This window comes from Delphinapterus leucas, chromosome 2 (genome assembly GCF_059928025.1).
Source record: "Delphinapterus leucas isolate spDelLeu-1000000601 "Yukka" chromosome 2, BTC_Dleu_Yukka2, whole genome shotgun sequence".
NCBI lineage: Eukaryota > Metazoa > Chordata > Mammalia > Artiodactyla > Monodontidae > Delphinapterus > Delphinapterus leucas.
In genome coordinates, this window is record NC_143130.1 from 133,048,789 (window position 1) to 133,067,038 (window position 18,250).

Consider the following 18,250-nt stretch of genomic DNA (forward strand, 5'->3'; position numbering starts at 1 on the left):
TCTGGGATGCTCTGCTTTTTCTCTTCCAGTTTTTTCGCATTATTGTTTCTGTAGAATTGATGTAGTAATAGAGAAGAAAGAAACAGCATTTGGCTGCTTAAACCTGTGTTAAGGCTTAAGATACGATCAGACCTATAGCATGTATCAGCCAAACTTAGTACTTGTGTGCATCTTTTTTATTTTTCTGTTTCAAATAATTGCTGTAGCATTCAGGTTTGGGGAAAAGATACACTGATTCCATTAAGGGAAACTGCAGAACATACGTGTGCTTACTATAGAATTCACGTGGATATCAAATCAAGTCGCTAAATGCTCTGAGAGGAGGCAGCTATGGGTGATGGGGAGCTTCATGCACTACTCATTCTGTCCTTGTTGACAGTCAAATCATGGCATTAGCAGACTTGTAGATAACACAGCAGTCCTGTGAAGAAGAGAAGCAGCATCTAGTTGAGAGTTGTTGCTAGAGTTTCCTGTTGTGGAGTCTCATTAGCAGATTTATTTTAAAATATGAATAATTAAATAACCTCCCTCAAGGTGTGGCTATGAATTACAGTGGCCATTTCCCCTTATGTCACTAAATGTCTTTTCTTTCTTTGTCAGAAATAGAGATGTTGGTTGACGACCCCAGGGACCTGGAGAGGATGAATGAAGAGTCCCTGGAAGTCAGCCCAGACATGTGCATCTACATCACAGAGGATATGCTCCTGTCTCGGAAGCTGAATGGACACTCTGGTGAGCTCCCTCGGGAAGGTCCTCTCCTTAGCTAGTGGGTTCAGAGGATACTTAATAATGTAAGAAACCTAGGTAAGAAAAACAGTACAAATTGTTTAGATAGTATGATCTCAAATTATAAAAATGTTTACATGTATATGACAAAATATACATAAAATATTAATAGCCTTTTCTCTGGATGATGGGGTTATGGATGTTTTTATTTTCTTCTTTGCATCATCCTAGTTTGCCAAAATCTCTACAATTTGAGCCCATTGTTTTAAAACATGGAGCTAAGATTGAGTAGTGACGTAGTGTGCTGCTCTGTCCTTCATTCTTGTGGAAGTTTGGCAGGAGTCTGTTCAGTGTTCTGAGCACCAGGCTTGATACTGAGTTTTCTAGTGCTGGTTCTGGGTTTTGGAGCAAATTATTTATAGGCAGAAAAGGGCACATTTACAAGGAAATTCAAAAGGAACCATACCCAGTGCCAACCAGTGCACTAGTCCACATCTTCTTCCTATGAAGATTGACTCAAAAGTTTAAGGCTTTTTAGAAGATAAGGAGCTTTCTAGAGAAAGATCTTCTACTCAAGCACTTTGTACCAACCTCCAAAACATGAGTGTCATCTGAGAATAATTTAAACTGTCTACATGTAAACCAAGGATGTACATATATCATTTTTTAATTGAACTAATCATCAAACAGTACATTCTAGACACTGAATTATTATGAGACCCTTCTAAAGAGATAGAATACAAAAAGTCATTTCTGTAGGTTACTAGCAGTGGCTGAATAAAAATCACATTACTTACTCAAGGTTCTTTTTTTATCAGGTAGAAATGTACTTAAGCCATTTAGCCTTAGGGCTCTGGGGCCTGACCTATTCACTTGCTCCATCTGCTTGCAAGAAAAGTATGAGTGGTCTTCACTTACATCTCCAGTTCACACTGACAATTTTACCTTCTGAAACATTTTTCCTGGATGCTTTTTTCCCATGCCACAGTCACTTAGGGAAGTGTCAGCCCCTGGATTTCTGTTTCTGAATTATCAGGTTCCCCGAGCACTGGGGTGACGAGGAGCTCCGTTGACCTCAGAGCCCCAGAACTGACTTCTCACCGTGGCCTCCCATTTTGGTGTCTCACCGGTGGCATCTGCTGCAGGAGGCCTGTGCCACAGTGTTCCCGCTGGCCATGAGGAGCCTCCGGAACACAGTGTGTTCCATATGCTGGTCCTGGACCTAGCCCTTTGTGGGCGTTTGCTCTTCAGTCGGATGGGTGCTAGGCTCAGCGCCATTTATAAGAGGTGCAGACAGACACAAGGACACACAGACACTAGCCAGGACACACAGCTCCTTAACTTACCTGAACCCAGTTCCCACCCAGATCTGTGTGACTCCAGAGGAGGCCCGAGCCCTGCACTTACCCACTGCTTGTCTAAGTAGAGCCAGACCTAGAGGCTGTGTCCAGGTTAAATTCAAAGTCAGTGTTGTGTGGAGAGTGGGGGGAGCTTTAGGAGATACAGTAAAGAGATTGCTTTGCACCTTCAGCCTTTGTGTTCATTCCTAACTGCATCATAAATAGCTTAATTAAAAGTTTATTTTAGGAAATGCAGTTTCTAACCTCCGTCCTGTGCTCTAACCCCACATGTATCTCACTCCTCCTGTTCACTGCAGCACAAGGAGAGAATGTGATCCCCCTGGTCATCTGCCGCCAAAGGGCTACAGTGAGATGTGTGGGCAGTGGTTAATAGTTGCCCTTTCCTTCTTGGTAGCAGTATATGTCAGATGAGTGGCAAGAGGGATGAATAATTTGAAGTCTTCACTCGTTTTCCTTTGCGTTTCACTTTAGGGTTGATTGTGAAAGAAATTGGTTCTTCTACCTCCAGCTCTTCAGAGACGGTGGTCAAACTTCGAGGCCAGAGTACTGATTCTCTCCCACAGGTATGGAAGGGATTGAAATTTTAAATCAGCAGCTGAAGGTATAGAAAATTTTAAATAGGAACTTACATTTATAATTACATAAATGAGCAGAAATTTAAAACCTTAATGAAATGATTCCTAGTAGATACATACATTCTAGTTTTAGTCTGAATTTATGTCCATTTATTTTCTAGTTCTGTTTATCTTTGAGCTGGGTTTTTATTTGGATGAACTATGTACTTTGTTTCATACTTTATGTGGGTGGGAAGCCTCTAGTCTTCAGGCTTCAGGTTAATTCTGGCGTGTGTATGTGTGTGTGTGTTGATCTCAACAACTGGGAGAGTAATTTTCTCGTCAGGTGTGTTGCGGTAGAAATGTTTCCACACTCTGATTATTCCATTCAGATTGAATTTTCAAACTATGCTAAGCTAGAGCATTTGATAACCCATGATCACTGGTTAGACTGTTAAACTATCAGAAGATATAGGTAAATTAAAATACACCATTGCAGCATGTAGATATAATCTACTGCTGATATTCACCTCTGTCTCCAGGGAAGCACTTGAGTGCTCTGTCTCTTTTGTTTTTTTCCTTCTACGTGTGTTCCTCTTTTCTTTCTTTCTCTTGCATTCTGGCAGTCTTTGCTTCCTATATTTTTCTCTCTTTCTTCCCTTTTTTCTCATGTGTCCTTTTTTTCTTTTCCATTTAAGTAACCATAATGTGAACGTGACATTTTATTAAATATTCTTCTGGAAACTCCAATGAGTGATATTTATTGCAGCACATGTAGCATGATGATTAGGACTACAAGCTCCAGGGTCAAACTGACTGGGTTTGCACCCCAGCCCTGCCAGTCAGCATTAGCTCTTACTGTACATGAACGTTTGTGGGGCACAGCGAAGGATCAGCTTCCACATCTACCAGATGGGAAGAGCATTCGTGTGCCTGCCTTGATGCTTTGTGGCGATGACCTGATGAATTCTATGTGAAATTCCAGTGGAGCCTCAGAAGACGTCAGTACAAGGATCGTCATCTTCAGGAGGCTCTCAGACCTGACCCTTCCAAGAAAATGTTGTTGAGCTCAGGCTCTGTTCTTTCTTCCTGGTACTTTTGCCTCCAGCAAAAATGATATCTTATTCTAACAAGGCTGGCCTTTGTGGTTTCAGCCGCAAAAGTAGATTAGAACTGTAATGCCTCTTTTCATTAAGTAACCATTAAGGATCTTCCATTCATGTAATTATTGGAACCATTTTTTAACCTACTTATATTTTCAGCTGGAACCACCTCTTGGGATAATGAGTTCTAAAAGTCTGCTACCTGCTGTGTGGAGCATTTGTCAGAGTGTGACCTCTTGCAGTGTTCGGGAGCCCACCTCTTTATCCTGGGGCTGTCTCCCAACATTTGCTATACCAAGAGCACTTCGTGTTATTTTTCTACCCAAGAATTGTGGCTTTTGAAAAAATAGTTTTTTAAACTGTGTTTCTTGAGTAATAATTGGTTTGTTTTCCCATTTCTTATTAAAAGAATAACAGACCTCAGCATGAGAGTGTTGCCGTGCTGAATTGCCATATCCTCATGGAAAAACCGAGAAACAGTATCTTTACCTCTGCAACCTGATTTTAAGATAACTGCCTGGTTTCTGAGATGCTAGAGACAGTTGGATTCACATTGCACTGACTTCCCTGTGCCTTGGGTTATTCATATGTAGAGGGGGGAGAATAATAGCACCTGGCTCACAGACTGATGGGAAGATTAAATGAATTCTAGGGTCTAGCACACAATAAGGGCTCAGTAAATGCTAGCTGCTATTATTTGGTGGTGGTGGTAGTGACGTTTTGCTCCACAGGGCCTCAGGGCCCACAGACCACAGACTGGGAACCACTTCCTAACATATAAGGATTCCTTAACCTTTTATGATTTTGCAGCTTCTCTCTGTACAAGGCAAATAGTGCTAAACTTTTGCTTTAGTCTATGCTCTTAAAGTTGTTTCAACCTTCTCTTGTCTTGTAGACTATATGTCGAAAGCCAAAGACCTCCACCGATCGACATAGCTTGAGCCTCGATGACATCAGACTGTATCAGAAAGACTTTTTGCGCATTGCGGGGCTGTGTCAGGACACTGCTCAGAGTTACACCTTTGGGTGCGGCCATGAGCTAGATGAGGAAGGCCTCTATTGCAGCAGCTGCTTGGCTCAGCAGTGTGTCAACATCCAAGATGCTTTTCCAGTCAAAAGAACCAGCAAATACTTCTCTCTGGATCTCACCCATGATGAAGTTCCAGAGTTTGTTGTATAAAGGACGTCTATGTGCAACTGTACAGACAGCCTGCTGTTCGCTAGAGGCTGTGAAAGCCATGGGTTCTTTCTTTACCTATTACTGTGCCATATTTTCTTCACCCCAAACATAGCTTTTTCTTTATAATATTTGCGACAGAAATAAAAGCTGAGGGACAGTTGCACTTTAAGTATTACACAGAAGTAAAAGGACTACAGAGAATGTACACAAGACAAGTGCCCAGAAGTTCACTGATCCTTTGGAAGGAAATGTGCTTTACTGGTTAGCAAGCCTTCAGAAATCCAACTGTGGTGTGTTTGTTCATTGTTTTGTTTCCCAGTTCAGTTACGTGTAACAACACTTTTTTTCTTTTTATCATGTGAAAGATGTTGTTGGGTTCCTTTGTTTGCTTGTACATTTTTTTACCACTCCGTCATGAAATGCCGGTGGTTGGAGGGAAGAGAGAGAAGAGGCTCTCATTTTTTAGTAGAGAGACCGTCACCTACTCACAGCCATTGCCACCCCACTGGGGCTGTACCAAAGTGAACACGAATGAAGCAGTCAAAATCCAGCACGCCAAAGATGCCTCCACCAGAAGGGCAGCCGAGGGCCAAGAAGATGTGAGTCAAGCAATAACCAAAAGACCGTGCATGCCGTGATGCCTTGTGACTCCTTCACACCTGGTCAGTGCCACGTCATCCTCCTGCTCTTCCAGAAAGCCCTAGGACTCAGCTGAGCCCCTTGTCCAAGTAACGGATCAGTTGTGTTCATGCCATATGAATTTTGTGGAGTTTCCAAAACCAGTTTCTGTTAAAACTATGGAAATGTCTTAAAATATGTCTGTACTTGGTGGATTTTTTTTTTTTAAATCAAGAGCAAAGTATGGTCATGCTGGTTTCTGCTTAACCAAAATACCCTAACTATACGTACATGTTATACATATGTAAATATATGAGACTGTGTGTGTTTATATGTATTTAAAGCTTACTAACTTGTCATTTTGGCTCCCATGACTATCTCATATACATGGTCTTTCTTGTTTGGTACAGAGGATATGTCATCAAATGAATGATGCCTACAGACAATCAGTTGATAGATACAGAGTTAAGAACAACTGTTTTCTCATGTGTCTTTTGCCATAGTTCTCAACCCTGGTTGCATCATAGAATTATCTGGGGAGCTTTAAAAAAATAACAATGTCTGGGTCCCACCTTGGATGAATTAAATCAGCCCCTTGCGGTGAGACCCAGGTGGAATTGCCTTTTCTTTTAAAGTTTCCAGATGGAGCTAGTATGTAACAGGATTGAAAACCACCGATCCAGAGGATATCTTTTTCATTAATTTTGAAGTATACAGAAAATGTTAGTGTTTGAGAAAGAACCATTTTTAAGACAGTTACTGCCACTGCTATTAGGATGTATAATGAAACCAAGTCAGGAGATTGAACTTAGTAACCTTTAGATGTACAGTAACAGTGTTGCTCACACTTCAGGAAAGTACTTTAGCACAATGTCTTTCTATGAGATGTTTTTAATGATTTCATATTTTACAACATTTGTTTACCATATTTTGATATACCATTTTTTCTATCTACCAGGTTTTATTAAAAAAAACTATATTATTTTCTAAAGAAACAGTCATATTTTTATACAAAATTAAGTTTTCAGGTAACAAAGAAATAGACTTAGGGTACGGCAGCATCTGCAGTGTTCCCCATGGATGGGAGTCAGTATTATAAACACATGGAGAACGAGAACAAACTCCACCTGTACTGTCCCTAGCATGCCCCCGCCGTGGACGTGACAGGGCAGTGTGTACACTCAAGCCTGGTCAAATTGGCTTAACTTGACACTTTAAAAGGAAAAAAACTCTATGACACTCTATAGTCATGAAATGATTTTGCTTTTATGAAATGTTTGAAAGAACCAAAGTTTCAGGTATCAGAATGTATAAAAGTATCTCAGTCTTTGTATAAAAAGATGAAAGTATGAAAGGATCATCTAATGACTATTTTACTTATGTCATTAAATAATCCACCATTTCTTACAGATGTTTAAGAGACAAATCCTGATGAAGTTTGACTCTAAAGAGCCCAGCTCATAATGTGGTACATTTCCTTAGCTCCTAGTGTTTCTTGTTTAAACATTAAGAAAAAATATATTTAATTAAGTACATAGTGCTTTATACTTTATTTTCTCTCTACTTCAAACAGAATCAGGTCTTTAGGGTTTTTCCAGCATCGTTGGTGGTTTTGCACACCCTCTTTCTAATTGCATTTATGAATAGTCTTGTGGGTTTTCAAAAATGAAACATGCTAAGGACATTTTTGCTTTTTGATCCACTGTTTGCAGCAGAATTATATATATGTATGTGAAAATCCATTTTGAATATCTACATTTTTGTATTTGGAAATTGTTTTAAAAATAAAAAAGGAGAAGTATAAAGCTGTTATTTATTCTGCATTTGTTAATATCCATTGCTACTCAGTATACCAATTTGGTATATATTGCCTCTATACATCTACATTTGTATTTGCAACAATGAACTTTATATCTACATAAACTGTAAATAATCCTTTCTGTGAAAGGATCATCATATCAAGATGATACCAAAAGTGTGTGAAAAAAAAAAACTGCATTATTTTGTAATTATTCTTATAGGAATTTCATGGTAAGATTAGCAGTCAATAAAGTTACTTTTTATTTGTCTTTAAAGTGCCTTTTTTAAATTGAGTTCTCAGTTATGCAAGAGTGAATGTTCTCTTTTTGTTCTTCTTTCCTATAATAGAGCACATTAAAGGACAACCTGGTAGAATTCTGAGCAAAATGGCCCTTGTGGAGATGATGCTAATAGCCGATACTGAGCCCTGCCATGTGCCACATCCCGCTCCACGTGTGTTAGAAGCTCATGTGTTAACTCATTGAATCCTTGTATTCCCATAAGGCAGGTACTATTCTTCTTCTCAAGTTAGGGATGAAGGAACCAAGGCTCCAAGAGGCTCCGTCTGAGAGGGTGTGGCAGTCAGCCACTATTCAGTCCCAAAGTGTGGGGCTGAAAGGACTCTCCTTAAAATATAATAATATTTTAATAATAATAAAATAGCTACTTTAACTTTTACCCATTCTACAGACATTATTGGAATATTGGTTCTAATTTCAGAATAATGAGTGATTGCACTTAAAAGCATGCATTCACAAGACCAAATGTGAGAGCAACATGACATAAAGTATAGAGCCCTGCTCCTAAAGGAGAATCCATTGTCTTGTCTTTGCTCCAGCTTTCTCGGCTGTAAAACAGGAATAATTCAAAGGACTGTTGGAGATTAAATAAGGTAATGGGTATAATATGCCCCTGATGACTAGGGTGGGAGAGAAGAGGGTTCTCAAGTCTTCTAACAAACATTTAACTTTTATAGAATTGAGTCATTTGGAAGCATAAGGTACAAAGCAGAAGCTTTCTAGCAGGGTGTTGTCCATGAATTTTGCAGAGTATCTGGTAAGTTGTGTCAGTTGGAGGCAAGGGGAGGAAATATATGGGCACCTACTATGTGTCTGGTACCATACAAGTCACGGCTAATCCTCACAGCCCTTCAAGGTGTCATCACCCTCATTATGCAGCTGAGGAAGCAGTTCAATTTGCCCAAGATCTTGTCACTAGTAAGTGATAGAGCAGAGTTTTCAACATAAATTCGTCTCCAAAGGCTTTGCTTTCTCTACTACATACACCACATTACCCAGTGTTCTCAGAGAAAGCTCAGTATCTAATAGGAAAGACAAACTCACAATTTTGATACTGAAAAATGGAGTTTATTTGTTCACTATTTCTTTTGGAGCACCCACTGTCTGCCAGACACAAGGCGTAATCAGATGTTGCTTTGACATAGGCAGTGAAGACCTAGGAGCTGGGAGTGGGAGGTGGCAAGATCAGAGAAGCTTTTATTCAGAAGAGCCTTGAATGGGGACCTCTGGCAGGATGGGTGAGGTACAAGCTGTCCAGGCAGGGGCTTAGAAGCTGGGGACAACAGTGCTCATTCAGGACTTGCGAGGGACCCTTTGGTTAAAGTAATGATCCCCCCAGCCTACTCATGAGAGGCTTTGGATGCCCAGGTGAAGACACTGAGTGTCTGGACAGCAGGGAGCCATTGAAGAGGGTTATAAGAAGAAAGATGTGTTTGGAGTTTGAGGGAAATAATGGGAACAGTGCAGGTAGGGGTGGGGAGGGAGCAGCAAGACTAGAGAGACGACGATTTGAACTAAGGATGTGGCAGCAGGGAGGCAAAGGAAAAGATGCAAAAGCTACGTAGGAAGCAGAATAGCAGGATTGTCTCACAGACATACACCACACACACAACGTGGTCACCCCCAAAGCTAAAAACTGGAGAAATAGGCAATTTTGCCATACTTGGCAATAATCTTGAGAGAACTAAAGAGTTCATTACTGCTTTATATTATGAATTAAAATATACTCTGCATGAATACTTTGAAAATTGGCACAATGGCTTCAACTACTCTAGTCTCCAGCAGCGGTTCTCAACCCTGGCTGCACATTAGAATGACAGAGAACAATGCCTGGGGCCCAGACCAGAGCTGCTGGTCTGTTTTGTCTGCGGTGGGCATGGTGCCAGTAAAAGTTCTGCAAGTGATGCTTACGTGCATCAGGGTTATAACCTAGTAGTCATTAGGTGAGCCCAAGCAATATGGACCAACCAGTTATCTGCTCCTGAACTAGAGTGATCCACACGTGGGATGGGTTGGCTCTCCAGAGTGTCCAGGTGCATTGCATTTTGTGAGAGTGGCATTGTTTTCTTTTCGCCAACATAACTGTCAGAGAGTGAGGCACTGAACTCACTGTTTCAGAAAGTCTGAATGCACCCACATACTAGAGACCTGGGTGTTACATAAATATGACCAAGTCTGGCTAAGTATGAGGGTGGCGGTTATGTGAGTACCAGTAAAATATTTTAAAATCTCCTCCCTGTCGCTGTTTGATTTGCCTCATCATTTCTCTGATGCTTTATACAAGTTGATCCCCACACAGAGGTGTAATGAAAATAGTAAGCTAAATTCCACCCAACCCTTTGATTCTTAAGACATATATTTTGACTTAATGGAGGAGCCTGAGCTCTGAAAAGTCCTGCTTAGATGCTATGAGCCATTGTAGGTGATGGAGTCATATACTCTCAAGAGATTAATCGAAGGTCTATAAACATGGCACTGGTATAATTAACCAACTCCTTACTTAGGATGGGTATTTACCCATCTGGTGTCAACTATAGTCAGTTAAGGTCTCTTCAATTTATTACTGTCATTATGGCAAGAGGTGGATTTCTGCCAGCTTAGGAAAGAATTATGTTCCAAGTTTGCTCCTAAATTGGTTGTTTAATACTTAGAATACACATCCCAAACTTCCCTAACTAGCCCACAAATGCCTGTTTATCCCAGAGAGATTATTAGAGATGATTATTTTTTCTGTGCATTAGTAATTATCTATCAAAGAAGAGGCTCAGTGTATAAATAAGGTAGGTGGAGTGACCCCACAAACACATGGAGATGATAGCACCCCCCAGAAGACCAATAGTTCAGTCTTCAGGTTCTTCTCAGAGTACATTCATATCCAGCTACACATAAACGTGGAAACAAAGCTTCGGGCAAACCATGCCCAAATGAAGCATCTCTAAGCCAGTTTCTACCTTGGGGTTCCACGAAGGGTGCTTCTAGTGTTTTCACATGCACACCCCAGGCCCTAGTTCAGAGCTGCTCAACCCTGGTCTGCCATCATGAAAGAGTCAGCTGGAATGAAGCCAACACCTAAGGTCAAGTCAGAGGCCCTCTCCTTCTGATCTACAGGGATGGGAGGAAGTGGATCCGTGTAAGAGCTTCCCAGCAAAGCAGAAGCCCCGGGGTCTTAGATTCTATCCCTGATTTGCTACAGGGTATAAATAAGGTGCTATAAGAGAGAATATAAGGAGCCTATACTGGGGCCTTTAAATGCAACATCAATATAAATGTGGAAGACCATAAAATCCACTGGAGAAATTAAAAGAAGACCTAAATAAATATACCATGTTCCTAAAAGGAAAGACTCAATAATGTGTGAATTTTTCCCATCAGTTCCAATCAAAATCCCAAATGAAACATTTTAACCGTGAAGGGGTAATCAGAACCAGTTTTACCCTCTCACCTTAAACAACTAAAAACCCAAAAATATGCATGAAAATGTTTTTTATACATTCAACAACAGCTAATGCAGTAGTGTTAAGCCCCAAAAGGAGAGAAATAGATGAGCCTTATCACTGCCCCAGCTTACTGCCTGGAGAGCATTTCCAGGCCAAAAGGAGGGGGGAGTGGTCTCCCTGAGAAGGCAGAGTGGAGAATTTGGGGATGCCAAGGTAACTAGAGTTCAAGGGACAGTGTACCAGAGAAGAGAGAGCTGCACAGAGCAGGGGGCAGGGAGAAGGAGAGAGCGTTCTCTGGAGATCTGCAGAAGGTTCCCCTCAGGTTTTCAGCTGAGCGCTTAATCAGCACGTACATCTGAGGAAAGCACCTGGGGCTGGGAAGAGAACCACGAGAAAGGGGCAAAACCATCCCTGGAGCTTACATAGGGTCAGAAATAGTTTGTGTTCCCACCAGTGAGAGTGAAAAAACCTTGTGATACATGGGGCATCTCGTAAAGTACTCAGAAGGGTATTTTCCAAGACTAAAGGTTGTTCTGGTCCTGCCTAACAAAGTGTAAAAAGTAAGCCTTTTTCAATTTTGAAAGAAAAGTATTGTCAAGTTAGAATTCTGTACCCAGCAAAAGTCTCTTTCAAAAACAAAGATGAAATTAAAACTTTTTCAGGCTTACAGAAGCTGAAAGAATTCAACACCAGCAGATCTGCACAAGAAATGTTAACAGAAGTCTTTCAGGCACTGAAGAGCCCCAGAAATGGTAAGTATATGGTTAAATATAAAACACAATTTTTTTTCATATTTTAGATCTAAAAAAATAATTGAAAATAATTGCTAATTGAAAATTTTAAAAATAATTGACCATTTAAGGCAAAATTAAAAACAATGTGTTATGGGGTTTATAACATATGTAAAAGGTAAATTGTATGACCACAATAGCGAAAAGACCAGGAAAGAAGAATGAAAGTATACTGTTGTAAGTTTCTTATACTATATTTGAAGTGGTATAATATTATTTAAAGATGGATTATGATAGCCTAAAGGCATATCCTATAAACTCTAAAGCAACCACTAAAATAAAAGCATGAAAGATAAAATAGAATAATAAAAATTACTAAACCCAAAAGAAGGCAGACAAATAGGAAAAAAGGGACAAAGAAGTACTAGGACAAGTAAAAAACAAATAGAAAACTGGTACTTTTAAACCCAACCATATCAACAATCAATTAAATGTAAAATTCACCCAAAGACATTTACAAGGAATAGTGAAGAATTTTTTGAAATATAGACCCAGCAAGAACATATTTACTTTTCCAGCTGCAAAACACACTATAGAAGTCCTGTTATTGATAATGCTGATGCAAGGATTGGCAACTTTTTTCTGTAAAGAGCCAAATAAATACTTTAGGCTTTGTGGGCCATATGGCCTGTGTTGCAACTTCTCAACTCTGCCATTGTAGTGTGAAAGCAGCCACGGACAATATGTAAACAAATGAGCATGGCTGAGTTCCAGTAAAACTTTATTTACAAAACAGGCAGCAGGCTGCATTTAGCCCACAGGCTGTGGTTTGCCAGTCCTGATCTAGAACAGTGTAATAGACAAAGAGGTCAGAAGTGGACCAACATATAAAAAAGAACATAGTATATGAAATAGGTGGCATTTCAAATCATAGGGGGAAGAGTGGATTATTCAGCAGTTAGTGCAAGAAAAATTAGCTTGTTTCTTTTGAAAAATAAAATTAGAATCAACTTTGTATCATTCACAAAAATAAGTTAATTAAAGAGCTAAACATTTAAGAATTTAACTAGAAAAGTAGAGAGCAGTGAAGAAAAATGTATTTATAAACTTGGGGTGGGGGGAAGTGTTTCCTAAAGTAAACACTATAGTCACAAGTCACAAAAAAAAAGTTGATAAATTTGAGTACAAAAAATTTTTTAAACTTTCCTGTATACTGTCTAAAAGTAGATGTCACCTAAAGGTAGGAGACACACAGGGAGAAAATATCTGCAACTTTTAAAACAAACAAATAATTGGTATCAATAGTATATAAGAGCTTCTATAAATCAATAAGAAAAATACAAACAACACAGTAGAAATATAGGAGAAAATATTATTGGGCAATTCACAGAAGGAGAAATTTTTAAAAAACAGCTAATAAATACATGAAAAGCTGTTCAACTTCACCAGTAACAAAGTAAACCAACATTAATATACCATTAAGAATTTTTTTTTGCCTATTGGCAAATTGGCCAACCAAATCGGCAAAAAATAAAACAATTGATAATATCCAGTGTTTGTACAACTGTGAAGAAATAGATCCTTTCATAATTTTTTACAGGAGTATAAACTAGCAGTATAGGACAATTTTGAATAAAGCTGACTTACAACTCAGCCATTTATTTCTAGATGCTTATCCTACAGAAATAAAAACATATTTTAAAATAAGACTTGAGTATTGATTTGAAAAGAGAAACATGTAATATGATCTAAATGTCAAGTAAATACTGGCGCAGTCTTATTTTGGCATAGTATGCAGCAGGTTAAAATAATAAGTAGTTTAGATGTACAGACATTAAAAGATCTTCAGCATATGCTGTTAAGTATGAAAACAAAGGCACAATGCAGCACATTAGTGTAGCACAAAAAAAAACAAGGCATGTAATTATATGTGTATGTTTAAATGTAAGTAAGTGCATGAAAAATGACCTTGAAGGACATCTAACAAACTAAACTATGGGTAACTCTGAAGAGGAGAGTGATTAAAGGCAAGGTAGGAAAGGGGACTTACCTTCTTTTGTTTGTTTTAAGTCCATATTCTCCTTAGAAAAAAACAGAGATATCGCAGGGAGTAAAAACAATACTTTGGAAAAAACAACCTATTGTTAATATTCTCAGAGAGATAGAAAATAGTGCACTCAGACAACTGGAGAAGACTGCTATATGGATAGAGATGTAGAGAATTACAAGAGCTCTTCAAAATATGATAGCCAAAATAAATGTTCTAGTGGGGAAGTTGGAAGATAAAGTAAATTTCTCAGAATGCAGAACGAAAACAGCAATGGTTGATGTTAACATACATGCATACATACCAATAGATAGCTTATGTACATACATGAAATGAAGGGAAAATCTTACAAGAAAAATTTTCAGAACTGAAAGATATGCATTTCCAAACTGGAAAAAATGCAAAGAATGCCCATAAAATAAGTAATAAAGACCAATCCAGGAACATATCATGATAACATTTTAAAAACTAGGGATAAAGAAAAGATCCTAAAAGCATCCATATATTCCCTCCCTAACCCCTGGTTGAGTTTTTTTTAAGACTTTATTTGGGGAGTGGGGAGGGGCAGTTTTAGGTTAACAGAAAAATTACCGGGAAGGTACCGAGATTTCCCATATACCCTCTGCCCCCACACATTATAGATTTTTTAAGAAAAAGGATGGAAAGAAAGATGGATGGAAGGAAGGAAGGGAGGGAGGGAGAAAGGGGGAAGGAGAGAACAAGAGAGAGAGAAAAAGGAAATAGTCATATATAAGAATCAGGGCACAGAATGGAATTAGTGTTTTCAACAGTAACACAGGAAACTGGAAGACAATGAACAATACTTTAAAAATTGAGGGAAATGTTTTTCAACCTAGAATTGTAGAATAAATCAAGTATGAAAGTGCAATAAAGACATTAAAGTCTTTTAAAGATTATCTCCCCTATCTTCATACTCAGAAAGCTACTGAAGGATGTGCTCCCACAGGATGGGGGAGTGAGTCAATTAAGAGGAAGATAGATGTGAGATCCAGGAAACATGGGACCCAGCACAGGAGAGAAGCAAAGGGAAGGCATAGGTTGTCAGCCATATAGCAGACTCAGGAAGCAACCAGTCCATGTAGAAACAGGAAAATGGAGGGTTCTAGGAGAGGCGTCTCCAGAGGGAAAATAAAACTGATGGCTCACTCAATGTATTTGACCAAGTAGAACAGGATATTGAGAGGGGCTTCATAGTTCTGTGAGGAATGTGGGAAAATTTGATACACATATAGAATAACTGAGCAAACAAAAAGAGGAAATTAACTCTGAGAAAAAAATATTGAAGAAAAATATATCATCATAATATTCTACAACTGGCTTAACAATTAATACTTGCATAAGCATAAAGTAAACATTGTATAATATTGATTTAACCAAAAATGTGACATAACTATTGGGAGGAGAGGGAGATTCTAGGTGGGGTGGTGGGACAGAGTGAATGTGTGTAAAAGTGCTTTCTTCTATCTTCCATGATAGGAAGTTGACAGATAATATTCCAAACTGGAAAAGCAGCATACATGTATTATAAGAATGTTACTTAGAATATGAAGGTAAATATTTTTCTTCTAAAACCACCTCAAGAGTTGAAAGTATTAGCATTTAGGGAGCGAAGGAGGGGCTATTTATTTATTTATTAGGGAGATTGCAATTATTTATTTATTTATTATTTATTTATGGCTGTGTGGGGTCTTCGTTTCTGTTTGAAGGTTTCTTTAGTTGTGGCAAACGGGGGCCACTCCGCATCGCGGTGCGCGGGCCTCTCACTATCGCGGCCTCTCTTGTTGTGGAGCACAGGCTCCAGACGCGCAGGTTCAGTAATTGTGGCTCATGGGCCTAGTTGCTCCACGGCATGTGGGATCCTCCCAGACCAGGGCTCGAACCCGTGTCCCCTGCATTGGCAGGTGGATTCTCAACCACTGCGCCACCAGGGAAGCCCAGGGGCTACTTTTTGTTAGAGGCTTTATAGTACATTGGACTGTCAAATTATGTAAATGTATTACTTGAAAATTCCTTTTTAATTCTTTTTTTTTTTTTTTTTTTTTTGCGTTACGCGGGCCTCTCACTGTTGTGGCCTCTCCCGTTGCAGAGCACAGGCTCCGGACGCGCAGGGTCAGCAGCCATGGCTCACGGGCCCAGCCGCTCCACGGCATGTGGGATCTTCCCAGACCGGGGCACAAACCTGCGTCCCCTGCATCGGCAGGCGGACTCTCAACCACTGCGCCACCAGGGAAGCCTTCCTTTTTCATTCTTTTTAAGGAGATAAAACTAATTTCAGTCACTAGCATAGAACCCTGGGTTCCCAGAGACCCTAAAGAGTACAGGACTGGCAAATGGACACCAGTGGGGTGGAGGTCAATCTTTGTTTTGAGGACTGGGCTATAAGTTTGTCTTGAATGAACAGAGACCTGCGTGCCAAGCCCAGGAGGCGGAATGGGAGAGGGGACCGTTGTTCTCAGACACGGGCTCTTCCTGAGAAAGCATGCAGGCTATTCTGGGAGGTGTTGAGATGTAAATGAAAATGGCTTGGGGGAGTCACATGGGAGCTGTTTGTAGTGAAGGCACCAGAAGGCGGGTGGTTCTCCCTTCCTCCCTGCAGACTGGGAGGCGTGGGGTTGATGCCCAGTGAAAGTGATCTGGCTCCCATTTCCTTAGTGAGAACAGGCAGCAGATGGGTGTCTGGTAACCCAAAGCCTCTACTGAAGAGGCCCAAGTCAATTGCTCCCCCTGGCCGGGGGCTGGGGCTGACTCAGGTTTCAGCCACAGGCCCCTGGGGGCTAATGTCCGAAAGCGGGGCAGAAGATTGAACCTGAGGCCTGGTTTTGAGGGAGGCGGGGAGACACAGAGGATATCAGGATGGGAGGAGAGCTAACGAGGAGACTGTTGATCCGTCTATTCCCTAGTTCAAGGGTTCACGAACCTCAGTGATACTCAGAAAGACTCAAAGAGGCATTTTTGAAAGATAGGTATATTTCCAGGCCTCACATCACACCTGCTCATCAGAACCTCCAGGGGTAAGGCCCAGGATTTTGATGCACACATGCATTCTTCTCACCACCCCTGGGAGCCCACGTGCAAGCTGGATCCAGACCACTCCTGCCCATGACTCCAAGGCAGTCCTCGCTCTATTTGAGCTGTTTCTCTTCTTTCTTCTTTACTAGCTGTTCAGATGCAAAAGAAACTCTCTGAAACCCAGGGGAGCGGGGTGGGGGTGGGGGAATCTGCTTTTTGCAGGGGTTTGACAACATCTGTCAGTTATGAATTTGTGCTATAGGAGAAGCAGGTGCTTCCTGGGAGGCGCAGGAGCAAAGCTCTCCTTTAGACTGTCGCCATTTTTATTCCCATCATTCACCTTCAGTGAGAACCTCTGAAAGGCAACTGAGAGGTTCAGAGACAAATATTTCTTTCGCCTTTGACAGCCTCCAAGGTCTGAGTAGTGCTCGGCACCAAGACGGGGAAACAAAGATGGTACAGGAATGGGCTAAATTCAGTTCTGGAAGATGTGAGCTCTGCTTTTGGAACCCGTGTCTTCTCCTCACCCAGATCACACAGTCCTGGGATAATATGAGAACACTGAGAGCAAAGAGCCCAAAATGGGAATAGTGGCTGGATTTATTGTTTTATCTGAGCCACCAGATGCTGTGTTCAGGCTCTTGCTGGTTTCCCCATTGGATTCTAGTGTTTGTGGTCACAAAGCCCTCCCCATCAAGGCCATCCTAATCCAAAATCTAAAACAGATTTCCTATGATGGAGAAGATAAATGGTAAATGTAGAAATTCAGGGTCAGCTGAACCTTACCTTTATAAACTGCACCAAGTTATAAACTTCTTGAGGGTGGAAACCACGTCTTTCTTGCTCAGAACTGCAGCCTGAGGGACCAGCATCACCTGGCATAGAAAAGGTGCTTGATAAACGCCAAGTTCAGCAATGAGTGGAAGGTCTGCAGCCACGGGCCAGGGTGCCAGGTGGGCTTGGCAGAACCACATGAAAGTCCTCTCCACCTGGAAAGGTCTTCCTCTGGTCTTTCTCTTCATTCCAACCTCAGCTCCGTGACCCCTCCTCAGAAATAGTCCCTGAACACCCTATCTGAGGTTGGCCTTTCCATTACATCTCTACCCCTTGTCCCTATTTAGTTCTCTAATAACAAACGTCACGATCTCTAACTCTCTGATTTCCTAACTCGTTTATTATTCTTATTCTTATCTTTATTCTTATTCTTATACCTGCTTCCTACACCATAATATCAGCACGGCTGAACTCTCCACCCACAGCACCTGGAACAGGTTCTTGGCCCAGTAGGCAGGCAGTCCATGAATTCGAGTCGAATGAACAAAGCAGCATTAGATTATGAGAACAAGAGAGACACTTTCCTCAGT

At 40.6% G+C, this 18,250-nt stretch overlaps 1 protein-coding gene across 20 annotated transcripts in view; it reads left to right on the top strand.

Moving 5' to 3' along the window:
- Positions 1–7,617, top strand: part of FRMD6 (FERM domain containing 6) — a 357,829-nt gene extending 350,212 nt beyond the window's left edge. For all 20 annotated transcript variants that reach the window (XM_089907689.1, XM_089907696.1, XM_089907700.1 and 17 more), the window contains 3 exons: positions 601–732; positions 2,559–2,650; positions 4,640–7,617. In XM_089907689.1, the coding sequence (XP_089763815.1) occupies positions 601–732; positions 2,559–2,650; positions 4,640–4,924 (509 nt within the window). In that variant the 3' untranslated portion in view covers positions 4,925–7,617. The remainder of the gene's footprint in view (positions 1–600; positions 733–2,558; positions 2,651–4,639) is intronic.
- The last annotated feature ends 10,633 nt before the right edge of the window (positions 7,618–18,250 follow it).